General features: G+C 41.1%; 1 protein-coding gene across 4 annotated transcripts in view; it reads left to right on the forward strand.

Annotated features, from left to right (window-relative positions):
- Nucleotides 1–334: 334 nt before the first annotated feature.
- elavl2 (ELAV like neuron-specific RNA binding protein 2) overlaps nucleotides 335–27,760 on the forward strand; it is a 54,984-nt gene continuing 27,558 nt past the window's right edge. The window contains exons 1-2 of one of the 4 annotated variants that reach the window (XM_029667161.2): nucleotides 335–656; nucleotides 18,212–18,302. In XM_029667161.2, the coding sequence (XP_029523021.1) occupies nucleotides 18,231–18,302 (72 nt within the window). In that variant the 5' untranslated portion in view covers nucleotides 335–656; nucleotides 18,212–18,230. Of the gene's footprint in view, nucleotides 657–2,422; nucleotides 2,607–18,211; nucleotides 18,303–27,760 lie in introns of those variants that run through there. The other 3 variants (XM_029667162.2, XM_029667160.2, XM_029667163.2) reach the window with 3 other exon arrangements.

Genomic DNA, 27,760 nt, shown 5'->3' on the forward strand with positions numbered 1-27,760 from the left:
TTATGTGGCAAGTCAGTATTGTTAGACATCAAATTCCATATTAAGGAAAAAAAAAACTTGATCTTTTTGAATGACATCAAATAGAACCAATGAGAAGCCCGACGAGGACGCGTTATAGCCAATTACATTCAGGCACCTCGATGCATCACGGTGAACGGAGCTACTCCGGGTATACTTCCGCGTGCATGCGTGCTCGTGTGTGTAGGTTGAATGGATGAAACAACGAGAGCGGAGAGGTATAGCGTTGCTGTGATACGGCCCTATATATTTGCTGACAGGACTATCTTCCTTTTAAAGACAACCTCCTCCTTACATTGGTTTTCACTTAGTGATGTCGCGTATTTGTGTGGTGAACCTGTAAAGAGCAAGACAGGCAGAAGCCAGCTTTTTTAATTATTTGATTCATTTTATTTCTTCAGTTATTTTGATTTTATTTAATCCATTGGCTGAAAGGGACTCATTTCTGTATTTTGGTTAAATAAATATTTAATTTAATCATTTTATCTTGTTTATGTGTTGATTTCTGTTTCCAAGTTTGAACTAAGAGAAAGGCCGAATTCATCTTTTTATAGCCTATTTGCAAGTGTCTTCTTCATTCTCTATTTTTAAAGAGATTGTTTGGCTAAGGACGTCCGTAACTTTCATTTGTAGAAACGGTAAGACATTTATTCATTATTAGCCTATGTGAAATCGATATTTTGTGACTTCCAAGTTTTATAACAATATGATTGTAGGCTATTGTTTGATATCGTAGCCTGCACTCTCATCGCATGAGAACCATAGCAAAATGTTCCAGTTACATTTTTGTTGTGGTCTATTTTTTTCCAGAGATTAATTGTGTAGAATTGCGATGCATAAATATGAATATCTCGATTAGATCAATCCATCTGCGCCTAGATTCTTTGCTACCCATGTCAAGCTACATTATGTGTGAACGCGAATCTTTGGGTTTCGCATGTCTTATTGGTAACCAAGCCACGAGTGTGAATACTACAATATGCATTTGATAGGCTATAGGCAGCGCGTTGTCTTCAATAGTATTGGTTAAACTGGTTATATATTCTGTAGTCTTCTTTTCTATACAATGGGAGTGTCACATTTACTGATAAGTAAGCCGGTCTCTGCACATGGATGATTATTTATCTTATTACCAGTTTACATGATTAGGGTCGCAATCCCAGACCCTATCCTACGTAACTAGGATAGGTTATGGTCTAAACTGCACGACAAAAAAAGTGCCATAGCTTTTTTTTTGGGGGGGGGGGGGGGGTCAACTATGGATTTGGTGGTAGCCTTGCCTGCTTCATCGATTTAAAACTTGGTGCATTAATCTCTAAATACACTAATTGATAAATACAACTAAACACATGTAATTTATGCACTCACTCGTTTGACAATACGATTTGGATTGGCAATTTTAAACAGGCCCTGGAATTAATTGAAGAATCGATGATGTAGGTCTAAGGTGTGAACCATTTTGCTTGCGAATTCACGTGCGATTTGCATTTAAACCCAGACTACCTGAGACTAGCCTATGCACCACGAAGACCCACCATTCAGGTGGATGTCTACCAAAGGAGGCTGCTGAGGGGAGGTTCACTCATAATGGTTGGAACGGAGAGAATGGAATGGCATCAAACACATGGAAACCATGGAAACCATGTGTTTTGATGTATTTTATGTCATTCTACTCCAGCCATTACAATGAAGTGGTCCTCCACAATTTGAAGGTGCCACGATCTTCCTGTGATGTCTTAAAACAAGGCTGCAAATCAGAGATGCAGTGGTGGGACTTTCAAGGGCTCTATCCATTTAAAAACATAATTAAAAGTACCCCAATCCTTTCACCTGCACCCTGCTTTAAATGGGCAATCTGAGATTGATACATCGATTTTAACTTTTAAATTAATTATATAGCCATAGATGATTTAATATTGATACGTTCCCCTTAGATCAACTGTGGTACCCCATCAGAACCCAGAATACATTTGTTTACTATTGTTTGTAAACAAACACTATAACCTCAACATGGTTTAAACTATAATTTGAATTTCATGGAGGGTCCGTGTTTGTATCCATTGAATCTGTCTAAGAATTCCTCAGCTGTTAACCAAAACAGTGGCGGGAATGGGCATTGTTGTTTGCTATTGCAGATTGGCCCTTCAATTAGTCAAACAGAAGGAACTTCAAATTGTTAAAAAAAAACACACAAAAAAACACGAGGGCAAAAAATTAACAATGTATTGCACTAGGCTACAGGGTCTTCATTTTGATTCATGAATATAAAAAAACATGTTTTGCTAGTTTTTATTTTACTGTCTGGAACCTTGACCTGGATGACCCATGGTCTGTGCACCTGATGCAAATTTAAATGTGCCTCCCTTCTATTTGGGCTGATTGACAAGTGGAATATTCCAAATCCTACAAATCCAAGTAAGATAACTCTGCTATTGGCTGCCTATCTTGTCGCTTTATTTAGGATGGTTACGTTCCCGCCACTGTCCAACCATTCTCGACCTTGCAAACTTTGGAGAAGGACCGGTCATTAGTTGCATGGACTTTCGTCAATTATACAAATTGTTGTAAAACTGTGTTTATTACCCAAGGTAAGAACTGTAAATAATATTTTACTGTATCCAAAGAAGAAGCCAAACCGTAAAAACAACTAAAGAAAACGGCATGCTCTTTCAAATGCTAAAGCTTGCTAGCTAGTTTGGTGGTCGTGAGCCATCCTTTTGCAGGGACATCTCAGCGTGGCTATCCACAGTATGTATTGGTTCACTTTCTAACGTCAGCCGGCTACAATTTGCACATGCATGATGTTTTTGCCCTTTTTTTGTTGTTAGTCAATGTTTTGTACTGGTCCAGGTAGCTAGTCCATTGTAGCCGACTAACATTTAGAAAGTGAACCAATGTATGCCAGCTCACTAAATAGGTCACGTTAGCTGCCGTAGACAATATATTAACGACGTGGTCACACTAGTTAACCACATTTCAGTCACGGGTTTAGTTACCTGGTTAACTTATTTGATAGGCAACGCAGTGCTATAATGTTAGTTAGTGACCGGTCGGCTGAGGAACCTGGGTTGAAATAGTTGACTGTCTACTGCTTCGTTGAAGGCCATTTGAAACAGGCAGCGTGTTTTTAATTAGCCACGGGTCAATTGCTGGCTATGCAGTAACGTTATACCGGCATGCAGATTGTCATGCGGTTCATGTCAAGATGTGTACCCAAGAGTTGGCTTGTCACAGTCAATGCATGTAATATTAGTAGTTGTATCTAGTTTATATGCACAGACTCGAGATAACAAATCACGGGTGCACATTCACCCATAGCACACGATGTAGGAGACAATTGATTGGTAATGCAGCGCGAGGTCAGCACATTTGTTACTCGAGCGATTAACGCAGGTGGCAAAGATGAACTAATTGTAATGGCAGCTCGTCTCCCTGCATGCAGTGTGGCATTCCTCTCCGTGAAGCGCGCACCTATTGAGGTATATTCCAGCTATTGAGGTAATTGCTGGTTCTGGTTGGTTCGAACTTCCCATCTTTTATAGCTAGCTATGGTATTAAAATATAACATTATGCATCCCACCCTCATGTTATTGTAAGGCCTGTGTTCCAGGTTGACGCCTCACAATCCATGCTTTAATACAACGATAAGGCACGAGGTGTGTGTGGTATATGGCCAATATACCATGGCATGACGCAACGCCTTACCGTTATTATAAACTGGTTACCAATGTAATTCTGAGCGTTACAAATACATTATTTGTCATACCCGTGGTATACGGTTTTGTTATACCACGGCTGTCAGCCAATCAGCATTCAGGGCTTGAACCACCCAGTTTATAATTAATCTGAAATGGCCTCCAATCAGAATATGCTTGACTAGAAGTAGCACATGAAACTAACTGGGTTCAATGTCTAAACTTCTTAAAATCTAAAACGTGTTATTACTGTATTTATACATTAGTTCACTCATCTTGTTATACCATTTGTCCACACCTCTCATGAAAGTGGTGTACGGACACATGGGGAAACAACTTTTCATCTAGTGGTTTATAATTTTCTGTTAGATTCTGTTACTTATTGGTCTTCTTATAGTTCGACCAGCGAAACACTCAGTTGGCATCCCTAGTGCTCACGGTTGTTATCTGACCTTGGGTACTGAACAGGCAGTGTCTGTCGAGATGCTTCAGCATTGTCTCAGGCGTTTGTTTTCCAGTGAGTAGGCAGTCTGCAGTGAGTAATCAGTCAGAAGGTCATGAATAGATTACGAATCATCAAGGCAGCAACTGGAAACGTGGCCAGTGAATATTTACTAGGAGGCTGCTGACTCATGTGTCCTCTCTGGTCTTGTAGGGAGGGGTGGTGGGAGGGCGTGGTTCAGTGCTTCCCTCTTGTAGCTAGCTCAAGTCTCATCTCTTCTCCCTGAACAATATTGCCACACTAAGCCAGGGATTCCCAAACTCGGTCCTCAGACTGACTCCAAGAGTTGAACTTTTTTATTTTATTTTTGTCCTAGCACTACACAGCTGATTCCTGTAATCAACTAATCAAGCTTTGATAATTTGAATTGGCTGTGTAGTTTTAGGGCAAAATACAAAATGTGCACCCTCTTGGGGTCCTGAAGACTGAGTTTGTGGAAATGCTGGCTTAGGACAAAGTAGAAAAAAAAAAAATCGGTTTAAAATAATCCATTGGCAAGGTGGTAGTTGGTAAATAGAAACTAGAATTTGCTTGCTATTTTTAAGTTGACGTTCGGGGAACATAAATTGAGCTAGTTTCTTTTCGAATCTTTCCTGCAAGTCTCTAAAAGTTTCCAAGAATTGCTGTTATTCATCGGCCTAAGATGCTGTTTGGGCAATTCCCTTCCTCGTATATCTCATGTTCCTTCCATGATTTCAACAGATACTGTGAGGGACATAAGAGGGGATACGAGTGGTTGTCTTGCTGTTTTTTTTTTGAGCCCAGACATTTTAGCCTTTTCTAAATAAGACTGCTGACAGAACGCTTAAAGCGCATGAGAGTGAGTGAACTTCCAAAGGCCATGTCAGTGTGCAGCCCTGTCAAGAGAAAAGGGTTAGTTTACAGTGGGTGGTTCCAGCTGAATAATGTTATTCCCGAAAATTCGAAACAAGTTCCTGTTCAAAAATTGCCCATTTTTATGTGAACAATTTCAAAATGTGTGTGTTTTTTAAAGGACGTGTGTTACAATCACCACTGGTCAAAACCAAAAAAGGTGCAAAAATAAAGGTCCCAGCTTTTTCTCTCTGCAGTGAAGGAAGGTTGAGTCCTGTGGTGTAGATGGTATGTGGGGCTCACGCCCTCGTGCTATATGTTGGCCACAAGGTGTCCCTCCCTACAGTGTGTGCAGGTCATTACCCAAGGCCAGCAGCCGCAGTGTCCTTGGACCTGTATCTGCGTCATGGTAGACCTTCCTCAACGCATGGCATGTGGTGGACCCCCCCCCCCCCCCCCAAATGAAGCAGATGCTGTTTCAACGTATCATTATTAGCCATGACTAAACGTCTCTGCCTTCTAATGCAGTGGTCAAAGCAGGTAGCAATAGCTTTATTTTTTTCCCATCAATGTTTACATCACACACTCAAGTAGAACTTCTAGGGCTTACTTAAAAAAAAAAAAATATATATATATATATAAAATGTTTTACTTGCTTGTAAAATTATTTAGCTTAATAAGTAGAAGTTCTGCCCCCCTCCCCAAGTCTGATTCTCTACTTGAATGTAATTGTAAAGGACCTACACCTTCCAGACCCCAGCCCTGCCTCTAACCCACAATGCAATTTAATTATCCTAGAAATGTTTTAACTCTCCATTTATCAACGTCAAGTTGTTCTCTTGGCAAATATGAGTTTTATGTTAGGAAAGATGAACAAATAAAACTAAATATTAATACAGATTGGCCTGCACATAAGTGAGGCTTTACATTTTTGGGGCACCTATATTTGTTTTGACAGCGTTGGTATGACTTGAATGGCGTCTGGGAATGTCTTATGAAGCTTAGTGCAATATGCTCTAACAACCAATCATGCTCCGGACTGCTGGCCATTTCATAGTTATTTTCCCTGTACAGTCGGTGCCACTTCAGAAAACATAATTTTAAAGGAAATATTTTCTACGGGTAAAGTAGGTGTCTTTTTCTATCGTACTAAACAAAAATATAAATGCAAGTTTCTTTTATTTTTTATTTTTTTTTATACTGAGGTGAAGTTCATTATGAAATCGGTCAATTGAAGTAAATTCATTAGGCCCTAATCTACGCATTTCACATGAATGAGCAGGGGTGCAGCCCAGGCCCACCCACTGGGGAGCCAGGCCCAGCTAGTCAGAATGAGTATTTCCCCACAAAAGGGCTTTATTACAGACTGATATACTCAGTTTCATAAGCTGTCCGTGTGCCTCCCCCGCCCCCGTAGGTGAAGCCAGATTTGGATGTCCTCGGCTGGCGTGGTTATACTTGGTCTAACGTTGTGAGGCCGGTTGGACAAACTGCCAAATTCTCTAAAACATTGGTCGCGGCTTATGGTACAGAAATTAACATTCTAAACTCTGGCAACAGCTCTGGTGGACATTCCTGCTGTCAGCATGCCAATTGTATGCCCCCTCAACTTAAGACATCTGTGGCGTTGTGACAACTGCACATTTTAGTGGCCTTTTATTGTCCCCAACACAGGGTGCACCTGTGTAATGATCATGTTTAATCAGCTTCTTGATATGCCAAACCTGTCATGTGGATGGATTATCTTGGCAAAAGAGAAATGCTCTTGAACAGGGATGGAAACACATTTGTGCATTTTGAGAGAAATATGCTTTTTTTTTGTTCGTATGTAGCATTTCTAGAATTTTATTTCAGCTCATGAAACATGGGACCAACACTTTATGTGTGTGTGTCATATTTTCTTAGTCCTGTCTCTCAAAAGGTGCCATTTCTGTAACTATTGCAGTGCTGTAATAGCAAGAGTCGTGTGTGTGTGTGTGGGGCTTGGTTGTCTTAGCCAATTTGTGGTGGTAGAGTAGCTACTCCTGTGACGTGAACAAAATAAATGTCAGGGCTCATTGTAAGTGATGAAGTGCTATGCATTAATGTTCAAGGACACCCACACACACACCCACACTGAAAAGGGCCCTTTGGAACACCCTGACCTTATCAACACAAAACTATGATTCTCCCGTAGTCTAGTACGGCCTGTGCATCTGCATGCTCCTTCCATGAAGTGCCAACTGCAGTCCTAAGAGATCAATAGTGTCATTTTAGCTGAGAAACACTGAGGGGCTGGTTTTGCCGTCACTTTGAAGTGGGTGGCTGACTATCTAGTTAGCAGATGTTTGTTTCGCATCAGCATTGATTCAGAAACGTTCTTTCAGAAATATTGTATACTTAGAACATGGAACGCTGTTGAACTTGCTTAGTCCAGGCAAATTAGGCCCTTTAATCTACTTCCCCCAGAGTCTGATCTCGTGCATGACGGTTTTATGTATCTGTGTCCAGTATGAAGGACATTAGGAGGTGGTTTCGCTAGTTAGCAATTGCGCTAACGCTAGTTAGCAGCTTCCTTCAAACTGCACACAGACAAATGAAAAATGTTACCCTTGAGTTCATCTGACTGAGGAAGTAAACAAACAAAAGGTCTCGTTGCCAAAATCCTGAACTATCCCTTTAACTCAAATACCCAAGTAGACTGACTTTAACAGTGTAAACTAATAGTGCAAAACCTACTGCTAATATCTGAAACTCTGTACAATGCATTTGTACACTAACTAGATGTCAGTCAGTGGTCATTGCAAAGCACTCACCAGAGAAACGTGATTAGGCTACTCTGTTTTTCACAATCTGAAAAACAGAAAATATTAAATCCATTAAAGTTTTTATTTTCTTTCTGTTCACAGAAAATTGCCTTAATCTGCATTTGCTGTACCTGCTCATATTTCTTATTTATTTTTCTTTAAAAAAAAATCCTTGATTAGATGTGGCTTGTGTGGAAGGTGAGGTTCCTTTTTCCCACAGCATGCTCCGCTCTTTACTCTGAACTGCCTCGTGTAGTGAAATTATCTGGCCCATACGCTACCAGGGTTTTCTAAGAGAACATTAAACCTGTCTTCTTGATTATTCCTATTTACAGTTTTTACTGTTCATGTTGTCTATTAAAACCTCTCTGAACCACCCATCCCGGATCCGGGATAATTGTCATCAGCAACGCTGAATAGCATAGCGCCACAGTCAAATAATATTACTAGAAAATATTCATAAAAATATTATATCCATAATGTCCACAGAAACATGTCAAGCGTTTTTTATAATCAATCCTCGGGGTGTTTTTCAAATATCTATTCGATAATATATCAACTGGGACAGTTGGCTTTTCACTAGGACCGTGAGTAACAATGGCCGCCTTTCTCTATTGCGCACAACTCACTCTGAGAGCCCCTACCTATCCACTTACGCAATGTGGTCGTTCATGCTCATTCTTCAAAATAAAAGCCTGAAACTATGTCTAAAGGCTGACACCTTAGGGAAGCCATAGAAAAAGGAATCTGGTTGATATCCCTTTAAATGGGCAATAGGGATGCATAAGAACAGAGGTGTTTCAAAAACAGGGGCACTTCCTGATTGGATTTTCCTCAGGTTTTTAGCCTGCAATATCAGTTCTGTTTAACTCAGACAAAATTTTGACACTTTTGGAAACTTTAGTGTTGTCTATCCTAATCTGTCAATGATATGCATATTCGAGCATCTGGTCCTGAGAAATAGGCCGTTTACTTTGGGAACGTTATTTTTCCAAACATAGAAACAGTGCCCCCTAGCTTCAAGAGGTTTTAAAACAAATTGCGTAAATGGCCCGCCTTTATCTTGAAAAATTAAGTTAATGTTTAAATTGAAATGGTTTTCAGTCTTAAGCAGTGGTCTAAAGTGCAAATTTGGTCGCATATGCAACTAGATATTTTGCTTTGTGACCAGGAGTTTCTTATTTTGGGCTGTGCGACTATGGGGAAAAAAAGAGTCTCCCAGATGATTGTTGTAATGTGGATTCGCTGTAGTGTTGAGTGCCCTAGAGACGAGCAAATGCAGAGTCGTTAGCGTCTTGGTCGCTCCATTACTATAGTGAAGATGGCTTCCTTCTAGTTCAACCAGGTCAACAGATCTGACCTATATTACAGAGCGCAACATTTTTTAAACTTCCTATAGCGGCTCACTGGGACTGCTTTTTACATAGTGGGCTGTTCTAAAACTACTCATGCGTCGATGTCGTTAACACGACTGAACAAAGAGGAAACAAATGGTTATCTCGTTGGCTAACTAGCATAACCTGGTAACCTTAACAGTATTATCCATACATATGGGGGCACAGCGAGAACTTGATGTTCTTAAAGAGACAGTGTACAATTTTCTATGTAATGGCATGTCAACAGGAAATGGTGCTTTTACACAATGTAGCAACCTAATATTCCACAAATGGAATCTCAACGATGGGTATTCGTATGAACATTATGGCTCTTTATAATAAATACATGTATTTACAGGGTTACATATTCGTTTCTGGCCCACCACGTGCTTCAAAAGTAGCCTTTATTGGGCCTATATGAATTGTAGTTATCTCAATCAATAAAAATAAATCTTACTTTGGTGTTCCTTACTTTGTTGGGAGTATCAGTGCCACGTTTTTATTTATTTAGAGCCCTGGTCTTATTATATATTTATGGTTTTATGTAGCCTAAATTTAATAAATTATCATTAGGTAGGGCTCTATTAAAATCAGTTTTTGCATGATTCCATCTTGGGCTTTTCCCAAATATATAAATATATTTTTTTGTCCACAATGTTCAAACCAGGAGACCATACCATGTTGAAGGTCTGGGGATAAATATGATGAATGTAGATTTATGGGTGTAGTTAACATTTTTAATTCACACTTAGCGAGAGGCGGTTGTTGTATAGCGATGTGTTTTGTAGCGCACATTTAATGGTCGAGTTTACAAAGCAAGTACCCACTAGATTGATTTAAAATAATCATCGTCATTCTGGCAGGTAAGCGTAGGCTACTTTGTCGTTAACATTTTGAGAAGGTTAGCCTGTTTTCACTAGCGTCATCGCTAACGGCTACACAGAGGGAGACGAGAGCACCGCAGACGGCGACGTTTCTCATTGCCTCTTGAGAAAGTTGCAAGAAGTATGAATCATGGATGCATTCTGTTCATGTTTTATGATACACTTGGGCAAATTTAGTTCATTTTCAATCCATTTAGTTGGTTCCCTACTAAGAGAAATACTTTTGAGTCCTGTTTAAATGCCTTGATTCCGTCAGGGCCGTAATGGTCATATTTGGAATGAGGCTCTCCACTACCTATTGTTCCTGCAGTGATGATTTGCCACCTTCAAATGTTTTCATATTGTTTTTTTTAGCAGGTAATCGCCAACAAGTCCAGGCCTACCAGTAGCATATGCAAATTTAAGGAGCTTAAGACTGTCAGCCAATCAACATTCCGAGGCTCGAACCACCCAGTTTATAATAGTATATATCCATCCACATTGCAGGATTTGAATGGCAAAAGGGGCGTAGGAGAGAGACTATCCAATCGGACACCTTTAAAAAAAACACTTGCTGTTCACTTGTCAATCAAAGCTCAGGACAACAATAGACTGCGCCACCACTCTGTGGCTGGCTGTATGAAACGTGCTAAATAAAATGTGTCAACAATTTAGGCGTTTAGATTCATCGGTACCACTTGCATTACATAGCGTCATGCTTTCCCCCCCCCCTCCTCCGTGTAAAGAAATTGTACTGCAACCAACCACAACACCCACAAATTGTCCCGGGAGGCAGGACAGACTGCGTTTCCCTGTCATCGCTTGCTTCGACAGACGTGTGTGTGTGTGTGTGTGTACTAAACAAAAATATAAGCTCGACATGTAATGTGTCGATCCCATGTTTCATGAGCTGAAATTAAAGATCCCAGAAAATGTTCCATACGCACAATTTATAATTTCTCTCAAATGTTGTGCATATTCCTGTTAGTGAGCATTTTTCTCCTTTGCCAAGATAATGCATCCACCTGACAGGTGTGGCATATCAAGAAGCTGATTTTAAACAGTCATTGCATAAGTGCACCTTGGGCTGGGGACAAAAGGCCACTCTAACATGTGCAGTTTTGTCACACCACACAATGCCACAGATGTCATGTTTTGAGGGAGCATACAAGTGGCATGTTGACTGCAGGAACGTTTCCAGAGAATTGAATAGACATTTATCTAAAATAAGCCGCCTCCAACATTGTTTTAGAGAATTTTGGCAGAGCACTTGTATGGTGTCGTGTGGGAGAGCGGTTTGCTGATGTAAATGTTGTGAATAGATTGCCCAATGCTGGGGTAATGGTACACATTTAGCATTTTATCAATGGCAATTTGAATGTACAGAGACCCTGACCATATCCTGAGGCCCATTGTCGTGCCATTCAGCCACCGCCATCACCTCATGTTTCAGCATGATAATGCTCGGCCCCATGTCGCAAGAATCTGCACACAATTCCTAGAAGCTGAAAATGTCACAAGTTCTTCTGTGCCCTGCAGACTCACAGAATATGTCACCCATTCGCGCATGTTTGGGATGCTCCGGATCAATGTGTCGCAAGAGGAGTGAGACGACATTCCACAATCAACTCTATGCGAAGGAGATGTGTCGCGCTGCATGAGGCAAATAGTCACACCAGATACTGACTGGTTTTCTGATCCACACCCCTACTTAATAAAAAGAAAAATGAGGCATCCGTGACCAACAGATGCATATCTGTGTTAGCCGTGTGACACCCATAGGAGATTAAGGAATTTATTTCAATTGACTGATTTCCTTCTATGTACTGTAACTCAGTGAAGTCTTTTGAAATTGTCATATTTTTATAGTTCTGTTCAGTGTATTTTAGTAAGGGGTAGAAATGGCGATGGATAACTTTTTTTGCTGTCGTGAAAGCAGTCCATTTGGAGCTAATCGAGAGTTCAGAGGGATTGCAGCATCCACAGGACGCCATTGTCCCACTGTCTCTATTGATTAACTGGCATGATTCATTCAGTAGAATGTCTTTCCCACTTACAAACACCCCTGCAAAGTGTCTTCTGAACCCTATTAATTAGCCTGGAGACTAATCAATGACACAACCTGTACCCCCCCCCTTTGGCCCTCCAAGACCAGGCTTGAGTAGAGGTACGTAATCCGACTAACTGAAACGACATGTAACCTGGAGCCAGATTTCAGTAGTGCAATACTAACTTTGTATGAAAATATGACCGAGCCAGTATGTTTAGGTTCTAAAGGCAGCTGGTCATGAAATATTGACTAGTAAGAGTGTCAGAAGTAGACATCTTTTCACCTTCACCACATTTAAACGGACACATTTACGCCTTTTTAAATTAAGCTTTCTCTACAGTCTTTGCCAGGTGTTGCTTTTCATGGTGTGCATAGTCCCCCCCCCCCCCTGTGTGAAAAGGGTTCAAGAGAACCAGTAACTAAGCATGCTGCATTTTAAAGTGCGCCTGCTCAGTGAGGTAAAATTGAGGTGGATGGGTTTAGCCTAGCACACTGGTTTAAAAAAAACAAACAGCGTTTTTTTTTTTATATATATTTTTTTTAAAGAACTGCTCAGCAAGGCCTCCAGGGGGACAAGATACACCATGCTCAAATGCCAGGATGAGGCTGCTGGTTGGCTGCGCATGCACAAAGCCTGTACTGGGACAGATTTTGAGGCAGAGCCTTGCCAAGTTCCATTTTCTAAGTGTTTATCTAAATGAAATATTCGTGCCTTGTAGCATTGTCTCCAGTGGGACAATGGCCAATGTTTATACTTTGTACTTCTAATTAAAGGTGACGCTAAGAATGGGAGGTGACAAAGCAAGTCTTCCCTCAACATTTGGGTGTTTGGTGGCACCGTTGTCTGTTTTGGCCCAATTTGGAGAGACTAGGCTTTGTTTGTTGTTGGATTTGTTGGGAAGTAATGTTAACATTCTATTAGGGGAGAGCGAGTTGATATGTAAATAGCCTTCATTCCCTTGTTCTCGTCCGCACTGACCTGTAAAAGGTTGACCGGTATGAAAGCATTATGGGGTATTACCTTTCACCTGTTGCATTATTTTACACATCAGGGTCCTGTATTCAGTGTTTCACAGAAGTGCTGAACTAGGATCAGGTTCTTATGATCTAAAAGGTTAATCTGATCCTAGATTGCTGTGAATACAATGCCTGTTAAGATGTTGAGGACCGGGGGGTGGGGGGGGGGTTAGCGGTGCTTAACTTTACAACCTGATTTTCTTGGTATTCTCAGCTTAATGTATTTTTTTACATTTATTGATGGGATTTATTTCTTAACAAATCAGCCAGGTTTCAGTGGAGGCTGCCGAGAGGAGAATGGCTCATAATAATGGAATGGTATCAAGCACATTGAAACTGTGGTGGATGTATTTGATTCCGCTCCAGCCATTACATTGGGGAGGGAGGGGGAGGTTCTCTTCTGCACTGTTCAACCAATCCAGTAAATGTGGAGGAGGAGTTTGTTGTTGGACTCTGCAGAGGCTATAGCAAGAATGAAGGCAGTTTTCTGTCAACCTAGGAGATGAGATAGAGCTCTTGTGAAGTTTCAAATGAGTGGATTTGTCTATTTTGGCCGCACCCGTTGCTGACAGGTGTATAAAATCAAGCACACAGCCATGCCCTCTCCGAAGAGAAACATTGGCAGTAGAATGGCCTTAAGTGAAGAGCTCAGACTTTTTTCAATGTGGCACCGTCATAGGATGGTTACAAAAAGGCAGTTTGCCAAATGTCCCCCCCTCCCCTTTGCTAGGGCGTCCTTGGTCGACCATAAGTGCTGTTATTGTGAAGTAGAAACGTGTAGGAGCAACAACGGCTCAGCCACAAAGTGGTAGGCCACACAAGCTCACGGAATGGGACCGCTGAAGTGTTTGGCGTGTAAAAATTCTGTCCTCTGTTGGAACACTCACTACCGAGTTCCAAACTGCGTCTGGACACAACGTCAGCACAATAAATGTTTGTTGGCAGCTTCATGCATTGGGTTTCCATGGCTGAGCAGCCGCATACAAGACTAAGATCACCATGCGTAATGCAAAGCGTCGACTGGAGTGGTGTGACGCTCGCTGCCATTGGACTTTGGGACAGTGGAATCTGGGTTTGGCTGATGCAAGAAGAACACTACCTGCCCCAATGCATAGTGGCAACTGTAAAGTTTGGTGGCAGATGAATAATGGTTTGAGCCGAGCCCATAAGTTCCAGTGACTGGGAAACCTTAACGCAACAGCATGCATACAATGACATTATAGACGATTCTGTGCTTCCAACTTTGTGGCAACAGTTTTTGGTAAGTCCCTTTCCTGTTTCAGCATGACATTGCCCCCCGTGCGCAAAGTGTGGTCCGTACAGAAATGGTTTGTCGATTTGGTATGGAAGAATTTGACTGGCCTGCACAGAGCCCTGACCGAAACCTCAACGAACACCTTTGGGAAGAATTGGACCGCCGACCTCAGGCTAGGCCGAATCGCCCAACATCAGTGCCCGACCTCATGAATGGAAGCAAGTCCCTGCAGCAATGTTCCAGAATCTAGTGCAAAGCCTTCTCCACTCTTCAGGGGCTGTTATAGCAGCAAAGGGGGGACCAACTCCATATTTATACCCGTGATTTTGTAATGAGCTGTTCGATGGGATGTTCCACATACATACACACACACTACATGGCCAAAAGTGTTTTCAGTAAACAAGCCAGTTCTGACAGTCAACTTTTTAAACAAAAAAAAAAAATATATATATTCTATTGACTCAATGGATTATTAACCTTGAGGTGAAGTGTAGGCCCTACATTGATATTTGGTCTGGAGATGAAAATGAAATGAATCCATTGTTTTGATCATCTGAATGGCTGTCATTTAATGATAAAAGCCACACCAGTCAGATGAAGGGCTGTTCAAGCATGACTAAGAGCAGAAAAGCCAGAGTACACACACACCATGTTGGAAATAATTCTAGTCCCGCCATGTTCAGCCTAACTGATCTCATTATGGTGTCCTTGTGACTTGCCACTACTGTTGTAAAGAGCTGTGTAATTCTGTGCTGTCAGCTGTAGAGCCCTAGTTTAGTTACAGCATTGACCTTGGTAGAGGGGACATTACTACCTACAAGCCTGTTGATGTTGCCTCACTGTAGAAGTTTGGCATACTCTGTTGGTTTTAGGTTGACTGTCCTGGTTGCTGGCTTTGGCTTTTTTTTTGACTGCCTGAAACAGAAATCTAGGGGATAATACTCTTAAATATTCATTAGAAATGCTGCCGTCTAACAACTTGAACCTGTTGTTCAACTATAGTTATCTAACAAGAGAACACGCTAGCTTGGTTTTGTCTCATCAAAATTCAATAATTTGTAATCTTCCTCGAACACTTGTAGCCAGCCAATGGTTCGTTTCAATTGTTAAGGTACTACATCATGTGGGTTATGATGTACAGCGCTAAGAGTCATGGGTAAAAACTGAAGGTGTTTTTATTCTTTTCAGCTTTGTCCGGCTAAGTAAACATAAGTGACTATTGGAATTCATGGGAGACGAATTAAACCATTGATTTGAAAGTGTTATTTGTTTCAAACAATTCAAAGCAAGTTGGGTTGTCTTTTCATAGTTCAATGTCGGTCTGTTGCCAGTGGCAACATTGCTTCTGGATTGCACTTTTGTGCATGTATTTGAGTGGGCTGCAGATTCTCGTGTCTGTTAAACTACCCTGAGTATCGATCCATTTTGCAGTTGTGACATCAAGAGCTCAAATAGTCCTGTTCCTACCAATAAAATATTGATTTTTAAAATGCAACACAGGGGCTTAGTCTTGTGTTCATATTTACAGAAATGCATACATTAATTAACTTGTCATTATCCCAAACATCATATTGACATGTAATTGTAAATTAGAACGTGTTGGTCATCAGGGCTCAGACATAACTGTAACGTATTAGGATTTTGACGGTGTTTCTGCATTGGTTTTATTAGTCGCAAAAGGTAGTGACTTCACGATAAGAGCCCATGTGTGCTGATCGCATGTTTGCACTAAACTGAGTAGCACTTGATACATGTACATTGAACAAAAATATAAACGCAACATGTAATGCTGAAATAACAGATCCCAGAAATGTTCCAGACAAAAGAGAAGCTTATTTCTCCCCTAAAAAATGTGACATTTGTTTATCGCTGCCAAGATAATCCATCCACCTGACAGCTGTGTTATATCAAGAATCTGCTTAAACGGCATCATCAATACACAGGGGGGGACCTTGTCCTCGGGACAATTAAAAGGGCACTAAAAAGTGCAGTTTTGTTACAACGCAATGCCACAGATGTCTCAAGTTTTGAGGGCGCGTGCAATTGGCATGCTGACTACAAGAATGTCCACCGTTGAATGTTCATTTCTCTACCATAAGCCGCCTCCAATGTCGTTTTAGAGAATTTGGCAGTACCTTCAACCGGCCTCACAATCGCATATGACATCGTGTGGGTGAGCAGTTTGCTGATGTCGACATTGTGGGGAAAAATGCCCCATGGTGGGGTTACGGTATGGGGCATACATAAGCTAGACAATGAACACAATTGCATTTTATCGATGGCAATTTGAATGCACAAAGATACCTTGAGATCCTGAATCTGCCGCCATCACCTCATGTTTCAGCATGGTGAATCACGGGCCAAGGTCGCACTGCTCTGTACAACATTCCGGGACGCTGAAAATGTCAGTTCTTCCATGGCTTGCATACTCATACACCCATTGAGCATGTTTTTGATGTTCTGGATCAACGCCCATGACGGCATTTTGCAGTTCCCTCCAATATCCAGCAAAATTCGCACCGCCATTGAGGAGGGGGACAACATTCCACAGGACACAATAAACAGCCTGATCAACTCTATGCGACGGAAGTGTGACGCTGCATGAGATATGGTCACACTAGATACTGGCTGGTTTTCTGATCCACCTGACCCCTACCTTTTTTAAGGTATCTGACCAACCGATGCATATGGGTGGCAGGGTAGCCTAGTGGTTAGAGCGTTGGACTAGTAACCGGAAGGTTTCAAGTTCAAACCCCCGAGCTGACAAGGTACAAATCTGTCATTCTGCCCCTGAACAGGCAGTTAACCAACTGTTCCTAGGCCATCATTGAAAAAAAATAATTTGTTCTTAACTGACTTGCCTAGTTAAAATAAGATAAAATAGAATATCTGTATTCCCAGTCATGGGAATGGATTGGGGCCTAATTAATGTTTTAATTGACCAATTGAAAAAATAAGTTTTAAATGTTTTTATTCTATGAGCTGTAACAGCCTTTGAAATGGTTGCTTCTATTTTTTGGGGGGGGTGTCAGTGATTTAACACTTCCACTGCTTTGAGAGGTTTCCTTTTTCCAAGTCATGCTTAGCTTTGTTTTCTGGTTACATTTATGGCAGTTAAAGATCCGGTTTCTTTTTTTTTACTACGTGATGTTTCCGTTTTGACAACAGCTAAAAAAAATAAATATATATATATATATATATATATATATAATAATTTTTAATACTATAGTCTCCAGAGGGAGATCTGTCATGCTTTGTTGTGGGTGAACTGGACCTTCCTCAGACTTCGACTGTGGCGAAACGTATCCACTTTGATTATTAGTGATTTTGATGTAGCAAGGCTTAGATTTACCTGACTTGTTGTCTGGCTTAGGGTTATAAAGACCTGACTGTAGCCCAATGGGTCTCATGTGATCAAGCAAATTGTAATTTTGATTGACATCAGATTGGGGGTGCTTTTAAGTGCTTTGTGAGCTACTTGATCATTGGTTAGTGAATGTCAGCATAATAAAAAGCAGTGGCTCTATATCGGGCGAGCTTCAGATGTAAGCTGTACTGTGCAACTCTATGGGATTTTTACTCTGACGCATCCCATCCATTCAACTAATTATCATTACTGCTTGTTGTTCCTGTTTTGCGTGGCCTGATTTTTATTTTTATTTTTATTTTTTTTCTTGATTCTAACTCCCTACAGTTATTTCCTCCCATTTCATTTCTGCTCCTTCCTAAAGATGACTTACTTATTATGACCCCCCCTAACAATGAAGTGATTTCCCCCCCCCGCTTTTGTTCCGTTGAATCTAACATGCAGTGCTTCTTGTGTCCCATATTTGCAGACGGCAACTCCAAACTAACATGGCAGTCAGACTGTGCGACGTGGCTTCTCTGCTTAGAAGTGGTTCGTGGGCGACAGAGCCTTGGACTGGGGTTGGTTGCACCTTCATCTTCAATTCATTTGGGCCAATTTTTTTTAAATATATATTTTTTTAAATGCTCATCGTGTCAGGCCATACCAAGGACTGACTAGCTCTCACCAATTTTTCCAGAAATGTCTTTTGTGTTCAATATTAGGCTAATTTACGGTTGCTTTTCCACTTTGGTTACGAGAAACTTGTGGTAGTCTGTCCATTTGGTATGGTCTAAAACGGTCACTTTGATAATGACTGTGAATGTATGCACTTAAAGTAGTATAGCATTTGAAATACTTGTAGGGAGATGTAGTTTTTTTTGTAGAAGTATGACATCCTATCCCCTTGCACTTTTTTGTTTTTTGTAGTCCCAGTATTTTCACGGTTGTAGTCTAGCAACTGTATTTGTATTCACAACACTGACTTGAATGATGGAGATGACCTACTGATTTTCACGGTCCGTTAGGGCTGGGAATTGCCAGGGACGTCACGATACTTAGGTGGCGATAGGATATATTTTGCGATTTCTTTATGTATTGTGATTCAATATTGCAATTTGATGTTCCAAACATATTGCTCACTAGAGGTCTGCTGCAGAGACGTGTGATTTTGATCAGTCATGGAAATAAATGCTGAGAAAATGATGGCTCACTATTTACAAAGATGGAGAACAAGCTACAGGATGAAAAATACCTGAGTTTTGGCGAAGTTACTGCCAACTAGCGCTGGCTAACGCAACCTAGCAAAAAATGAATCAATCCTTGGAGTCAAAGTAGCGATATTTCGGCCAAAATAATATTGTGGTTTACACCCCCCCCACCCCCAATCATTACTATATATACGGTCGTGGCCAAAAATATTGGCACCCTTGACATTTTTTGTCAAATAATGCCCCATTTCTATCAGAAAACGGAAGTTCACATACAATTTACGTTGGAGTCATTAAAAATCGTTTTTCAACCACTCCACAAATTTCTGGTTAACAAACTATAGTTTTGGCAAGTTGGTTAGGACATTTTTCCAACGATTGTTTACAGACCGATTTAATTCATTATCACAATTCCAGTGGGTCAGAAGTTTACATATAGTGTGTTGACTGCCTTTTTAAACAGCTTGGAAAATTCCAGAAAATGTCTTGGCTTCTGATAGGCTAATTGACATTTGTGTCAATTGAAGGTGTACCTGTGGATGTATTTCAAGGCCTACATCTTCACAAGGTCCTTTGCTGTTATTCTGGGATTGATTTGCACTTTTCGCACCCAAGGTATGTTCATCTCTAGGAGACAGAACGCGTCTCTTTCCTGAGCGGTATGACAGCTGCGTGGTCCCATGGTGTTTATACTTGCGTACTATTGTTTGTACAGATGAACGTGGTTCCTCCAGGAGTTTGGAAATTGCTCCCAATGATGAACCAGACTTGTGGAGGTCTACAATTTATTTTTCTGAGGTCTTGGCTGATATTTTTTTATTTTTCCCATGATGTCAAGCAAAGAGGCACTACGTTTAAAGTTAGGCCTTGAAATACATCCAGGGACACCTCCAATTGACTCAAATTATGTCAATTAGCCTATCAAAAGCTTCTAAAGCCATGACATCATTTTCTGGAATTTTCCCAAGTTGTTTAAAGGCACATTCAACTTAATGAATGAACTTCTGACCCACTGGAATTGTGATACAGTGAAATAATCTGTTTTAACAATTTTGGGATAATTTGTCATGCACAAAGTAATGTCCTAACCAACTTGCCGAAACTTATAGTTTGTTAACCAGAAATTTGTAACACACAGTGCATTTTTACGTTACAACCTTATTCTAAAATGGATGAAATAATTTTTTCCCTTCCATCCACACACTAACCCATAATGACAAAGCGAAAACTGGTTTTTAAAGTTTTTGCAAATTTTTATGAAAAATGAAGACCTTTTTATTTACGTAAGTATTAAGACCCTTTGCTATGAGACTTGAAATTGAGCTCTGGTGCATCCTGTTTTCATTGATCATCCTTGATGTTTCTACAACTTGGGAGTCCACCTATGGTAAATTCAATTGTTTTGGACATGATTTGGAAGGTCCCTTAGTTGACAGTGCACGTCAGCGCAAAAACCAAGCAATGAGGTAAAAGGAATTGTCCGTAGAGCTCAGACAGGATTGTGTCGCAGTACAGATCTGGGAAAGGGTCCCAAAAAATGTCTGCAGCATTTTGAAGGTTCCCAAGAACATAGTGGCCTCCATTCTTAAATGGAATTTTGGAACCACCGAGACTCTTCCTAGAGCTGGCCGGCCAAACTGCGCAATCAGGGAAGTAGGGCCTTGGTCAGGGAATTGACCAAAAAAACTATAGTCTCTCTGACAGTTCTTCTGTGGAGATGGGAGAACCTTCCAGAAGGAAAACCATCTCTGCAACACTCTACTAATCAGGCCTTTTATGGTAGTGACCAAATGGAAGCCACTCCTCAGTAAACAGCACATGACAACCCGCTTGAAGTTTGTCCAAAAGGCACCTTAAATAAAACACTTTAATATATATACTGGGCAAATCAGTTAAGAACAAATTCTTACTTACAATGACGGCCTCATCCTGCCTAACCTGGACAATGCTGGGCCAATTGTGCGCCACCTTATAGGACTCCCAAACACGGCCGGTTGTGATACCCTATTTCAAATCCAGGCTGTCTGTAGTGATGCCTCTGGCCCTGAGATGCAGTGCCTTAGGCCGCTGCGCCACTCAGGAGCCCTAAAGGACTGTCGGACCATGAGAAACAAGATTCTGTGGTCTGATGAAACCCAAGTTGGAACTAATTGGCCTGAATGCCAAGTGTGACATCTGGAAGAAACCTAGGCACCGCACATCACCTGGCCAAAACCATCCCTACAGTGAAGCGTGGTGGCAGCATCATGCTGTGGGGATGGTTTTTCAGCTGCAGGGACTGGGAGACTTGTCAGGATAGAGGGAAAGATGAACGGTGCAAAGTACAGAGTTCTTTGCAAACCTGCTCCAGGGTGCTCTGGACCACCGACAGGGCGAAGGTTCACAACGACCCTAAGCACCCAGCCAAGACAACACAGGAGTGGGTAGTCTCTGAATGTCCCTGAGTGGCCCAGCCAGAGGCCGGATTTGAACCCGACCAAACGTCTCTTGAGACCTGAAAAATAGCTGTGCAGCGAAGCTCCAACCTGGCAGAGTTTGAGAGGATCTGCAGAGAAGAATAGGAGAAACTCCCCAAATACAGGTATACCAAGCTTGTAGCGTCATACCTAATAAGACTCAAGGCTGCCAAAGGTGCTTCAACAAAGTACTGAGTATTTCATTAAAACTTCTTTTTTTAAATGTATAGAAATGTGCAAAAAATTCTTAGCCTGTGTTTGGTGTGTAGATTAAGGGGAAAACTATTTAATCTATTTTTTTAAAATAAGTCTGTAACCTAACGATGTTGAAAAAGTCGAGGGGTCTGAATACTTTCCGTATGCAGTGTTTGTATGCATACATACTGAACAAAAAATATAAATGCAACAATTTCAAGTTATAGTTTATATATATATATACATACATTCGTCAATTTAAAATTTCATTAAGCCCTAATCTATGGATTTCACAACTGTGCAATGGGGTGCAGCCACTGGGACGCCCAGCCAATCAGATGATCCCACAGGTGAGGCCAGAAACCTGGGCTGACTTGGTTAAACGTGGTTGTGCGTTTTTAGTTGTACGTACTGCCAAATCCTCAAACAATGTTGGAGGCAGCTTATGGTTGAGACGTGAACATGAAATGATCATCCAACAGCTCTGGTGGCCATTCCTGCAGTCCGCATGGCAATTGTACCAATTGCTCTCTCAACTTCAGACATCTGTGAAATTGTGTTGTGAGACCACTGCACATTTTAGTTAACTTTTTTGTCTCCAGCACAGGGTGTACCAGTGCAATGATCATGCTGTTTAATCAGCTTCTTGATATGCCACACCTATCAGGTGGATGGTTTATCCTGGCAAAAGAGAAATGCTCACTAACAAGGATGCAAACACACATTTATACACAAAATTTGAGAGAAATAATATTTTTGTGTGTATGGAACATTTTATAGCATCTTTCAGCTAATAAAACATGGGACTTTACATGTTGCGTTTTATTCTTGGTGTGCGTGTATCTATATATCCATCTCTACTTGACCAAAAGTATGTGGACACCTGCTCATTCCAAAATCATGAGCATCAATATGGAGTTAGTCCCCCCACGTTGCTGCTGTAACAGCCTCCACTCTTCTGAGTAGGCTTTCCACTAGATGTTGGAATACTGCTGCGGGGACTTGCTTCCATTTACCCACAAGCATTAGTGAGGTCGGGCACTGATGTTGGGAGATTAGGCATGGCTCGCAGTCTGCTTTCCAATTCATCCCAGTGGTGTTCCATGGGGTTGAGGTCAGGGCTCTGCAGGCCAGTCAAGTTCTTCCACACCGATCTCGACAAACCATCTAGTATGTCACTTTTGGGACGGCAAGTAGCATAGTGGTTAGTGTTGGGCCAGTAAATGAATCCCCGAGCTGACAAGATAAAAATCTGTCGTTCTACCCCTGAACAAGGCAGTTAACCCACTGTTCCCCGGTAGGCTGTCATTGTAGATAAGAATTTGTTCTTAACTGACTTGCCTAGTTAAAGGTAAAATAATTTTAGTTAATTAACATTTCTGTATGGACCTGGTTTTGTCATGCTGAAACAGGAAAAGGCCTTCCCTAACTGTTACCACAAAGTTCGAAGCACAGAATCATCTAACATGTCTTTTTATGCTGTCGTTAGGATTTCTCTTCACTGGAACTAAGGGGCGTAGCCCGAACCATGGAAAAACAAGCCCAGACCATTATTCCTCCTCCACCAAACTTTACATTTGGCACTATGCATTGGGGCAGGTAGAGTTCTTCTGGTATCCGCCAAACCCAGATATGTCTGTCGGTGTCTGATGGTGCAGCGTGATTCATCACTCCAGAGAACGCATTTCCACTGCTCCAGAGTTCAATGGCGGCAAGCTTTACACCACTCCAGCCAATGCTTAGCATGGTGATCTTAGGCTTGTGTGCAGCTGTTCGGCCATGGAAACCCATTTCATTAAGCTCCCGACGAACAGTCCTTGTGCTAATGTTGCTTCCAGAGGAAGTTTGGAACTCTGTAGTGGGTGTTGCAACCAAGGACAGACAGTTTTTACATGCTTCAGCACTTTGCGGTCCCATTCTGAGAATTTGTGTGGCTTACCACTTCCCGGCCAAACCGTTTTTGCTCCTAGATCAAGGCTCCCCAACCACCTTCCTGGAGATCTACTGTCCTGTGGGTTTTCAGTCCAACCCTAATTTAACACACCTTGATTCTACTAATTTAGCTGCTCAACAAGACCTTAACTATCCGAATCAGATATGCTAAATTATGGTTGACTGAAAGCCCTCAGGACTGTAGATCTCCAGGAAGAGGGTTGGGCAGCCCTGTCCTAGACGTTTCCACTTCACAATAACAACACTTACGGTAGACCGTGGCAGCTCTAGCAGGGTAGAAACCTGACACTGACTTGCTGGGAAGGTGGAATCCTATGACGGTGCGACATTAAGTCACTGAGCTCTTCAGTAAGGCCATTCTACTGCCAATCGTGCCAATCGGCACCTCTCTGATTCAGAGGTTGGGCAAAATGCGGATGACAAATTTCAGTTGAAGGCATTCAGTTGTACAATTGACTAGGTATCCCCTTTTCCCTGTCACTTAATCAGGCAGGCACAGGTGCCAGTTCTCCAGCAGATTACTGTTAGTTTCCAAATAACTCGCATTTTGCAGATAGCAAGTCTTAGAAGCTGCACATATGCAATTCTGGTTAGGAAACTTTAGCTCTAATACAGTGGTGGTATACCTAGATCTGCATATTTGTGCATGTTCTGAATCGGACAGGATTTGGGAGAGAATTTTCAGTGTTCAAATGTCACTAGGGTCCCCTGGGAAACACTTCCAATCATATACTTGTTTCATTGCTATGATTCTAACAGTTCACCCAAGTTTGTTTGGAAGTGTCAATAGCGATATTTGGTCAACATTTAGTTGCAAACAACCTATTGTGCAAACCTACCACAGTGTTTCCTGCCAGCTTGATATCCGCTTGACATTACAAATGAAGATGTTCTCAAATTGGCCTCTAAGAGGAATGCGCAGCCTGCTGTAACCATTTGTTTCCCTTCACACGTCTCAAAGGCAGTGGATGCACCTCTGTCTCATATTTGAGATGCCATTTGAACGATGGGTTAGTTAAAATTGAAGGATTTATTTATTTCTGACAAGTCTTGACCAGGGCCAACTTAACTGTAATTATGGAACCAGGAAGTTGATAACTTGATTACAGTAACACATTGCACTTTTCATGGTCCTTTAAGGTCCCATCCGTGTTACACGAAGGGAAATTACACTGCTGCTAAGACTATAACCTCTGGTATAGTCTTAGAAGTGAAATTTATATAGACCCTAGGCAGAGGGTACAAATAGTTTTTGCCCTTCTGGAAACTTACTTCTCAGAACTAAGGATCCAAATCACTTTTTTACACATTCATGTTTTTCACTATGCTTTGTTCTCGCCCTCCCTTCTGAACCCTGAACCCATTTGATCGACATGAAGTACCCTATTTAAAAAAATATATATATATATATATTTAACCAGGTAGGCTAGTTGAGAACAAGTTTTCATTTGCAACTGCGACCTGGCCAAGATAAAGCATAGCAGTGTGAACAGACAACACAGTTACACATGGAGTAAACAATTAACAAGTCAATAACACAGTAGAAAAAAAAGTCTATATACATTGTGTGCAAAAGGCATGAGGTAGGCAAATAATTACAATTTTACAGATTAACACTGTACCCTAAACAATTATATATATATATATATATGATTGTTCATTCAAATCACCACCAGGTTTTTTTTCAGCTGTTCAGAAATAAATAAAAAAAATTACTACCGTTAGTGTGTCACTTAGCAATATCCTCGTTTATGTTAGCACAGCTGAAAACTGTTGTTCTGATTAAAGAAGCAATAGACTAGTTGAGTATCTGGAGCATCAGCATTTGTGGGTTCGATTACAGGCTCAAAATGTCCAGAAACTAAGTTATTTCTTCTGAAACTCGTCAGTCTACTCTTGTTCTGAGAAATGATGGCAATTCCATGCGAGAAATTGCCAAGAAACTAAAGATCTCGTACAACGCTGTGTACTACTCCCTCCACGGAACAGCGCAAACGGGCTCTAACCTGAGTAGAAAGAGTGGGAGGCCCCGGTGCATAACTGAGGCCAGCATCCCGGAGCTGCCTCTTCACTTTTGACGTTGAGACTGTTTTTTTTGCGGGTACTATTTAATGAAGCTGCCAGTTGAGGACTTGTGAGGCGTCTGTTTCTCAAACTAGACGCTCTAATGCACTTGTCCTCTTGCTCAGTTGTGCACCGGGACCTCCCACTCTCTCATGTTAGCGCCAGTTTGCACTATTTTGTGAAGGGAGTAGTACACAGCGTTGTATGAGATCTTTAGTTTCTTGGCAATTTCTCACATGGAATAGCTTTCATTTCTCAGAACAAGAATAGACTGAGTTTTAGAAGAAAGTTCTTTTTTTCTGGCCATTTAGAGCCTGCAATTGAACCCACAAATGCTGATGCTCCAGATACTCAACTAGTCTGAAGAAGGCCAGTGTTATTGCTTCTTTAATTAGCACAACAGTTTTCAGCTTTTCATAATTGCAAAAGGGTTTTCTAATTCTCAATTAGCCTTTTAAAATGATAAACTTGGATTAGCTAACACAATGTGCCATTGGAACACAGGAGTGATGGTTGCTGATAATGGGCCTATGTAGATATTCCATTTTTAAAAATCAGCCGTTTCCAGCTACAATAGTCATTTACAACATGAACAATATCTACACTGTATTTCTGATCAATTTGATATTTTAATGGACCATAAGGGCATTTCTTTCAGAAACAAGGACATTTCTAAGTGACGCCAAACTTTTGTGTGTGATGAGAACAAATATAAATGCAACATGTAAAGTGTTGGTTTCATGAGCTGAAATAAGAGCCCAGAAATTTTCCAGATGCACAAAACGTACTTCTCTCAAATGTTTTGCGCAAAAAGGTACCGTGATGAGATCTTGAGGCACATTGTCATGACCTTCATCTGCCACCATCACCTCATGTTTCAGCATGATGATGCACGGCCCCCATGTCGCAAGGATCTGTACACACTTCCTGGAAGCTGACAATGTCCCTGTTCTTCAGTGAGCTAAATGTAACCCATTGAGCATGTTTGGGATGCTCTGGATCGACGTGTACGACAGCGTGTTCCAGTTCCTGCCGATATCCAGCAACTTCGCACAGCCACTGAAGAGGTGGACAGCATTCCACAGGCCATGATCAATAGCCAGATCAACTCTGTGAAAATGTGTTGCAAATGGTGATCAAATTTCTGATCCACTCCCCTACTTTTTTTTTTTTTGTATATCCTGCACAGAAATCTGTCTTTAGTTCCACATATTCTGGAACCGCAGCCACCAAATTATATAATGGGGATACAATAGCCTATGCCTGTAACACACGGATCTGGGAGGGATGTGTTTTAAGTTATTTAGGCCTAATAGTAATAACCTTGAGTACTCTGTGATAACTAGCATAGTGTTCAATAGCCTTTTTATAAATTGGTGTTCATGTAATTCTATTCTGTTGATTTTCTTAGAGTTCAGGTCCAACTTTACTCTTCCCAAAAGTGAGGCGATAAGCGTGATATGGCTTCAGTTTGAATGCAATCCTCCATGTGAAGAGCATCCTTTAACTATCCAGCTTGCTGTTGGATTTATTAACCTTAGCTGGCTTCAAATACATGTGTATTTGAGTATCTGGTATTTAATATACCTTTTTTTTTATTTTCTCTGCGCATTTAAATATACAAGTGTTTTTATTTGAGTATTTTAAGGGTTATTTTTGAAAGTTTACCAAAATTGTATTTTACAGTTTTCAAATACTGTGGTTAACCTCTCTAGGGTATGTGGGATGCTAGTGTCACATCTGGCCAATATCCAGTGAGGTTGTAGAGCGCCAAATTCGATTACAGAAATGCTCATTTATAAAAATTCAGAAAACAAAACATATTTTACATAGGTTTAAAGATGAACTTCTTGTTAAACCAACCAGTGTCATATTTATAAAATGCTTTTTGGCGAAAAGCATACCTAGCCCCAAACATACCTAGCCCAGAACATACCTAGCCCAGAACATACCTAGCCCAGAACATACCTAGCCCAGAACATACCTAGCCCAGAACATACCTAGCCCAGAACATACCTAGCCCAGAACATACCTAGCCCAGAACATACATACCTAGCCCAGAACATACCTACCTAGCCCAGAACATACATACCTAGCCCAGAACATACATACCTAGCCCAGAACATACATACCTAGCCCAGAACATACATACCTAGCCCA

This window comes from Oncorhynchus nerka, linkage group LG8, assembly GCF_034236695.1.
Source record: "Oncorhynchus nerka isolate Pitt River linkage group LG8, Oner_Uvic_2.0, whole genome shotgun sequence".
Classification (NCBI taxonomy): Eukaryota; Metazoa; Chordata; class Actinopteri; order Salmoniformes; family Salmonidae; genus Oncorhynchus; species Oncorhynchus nerka.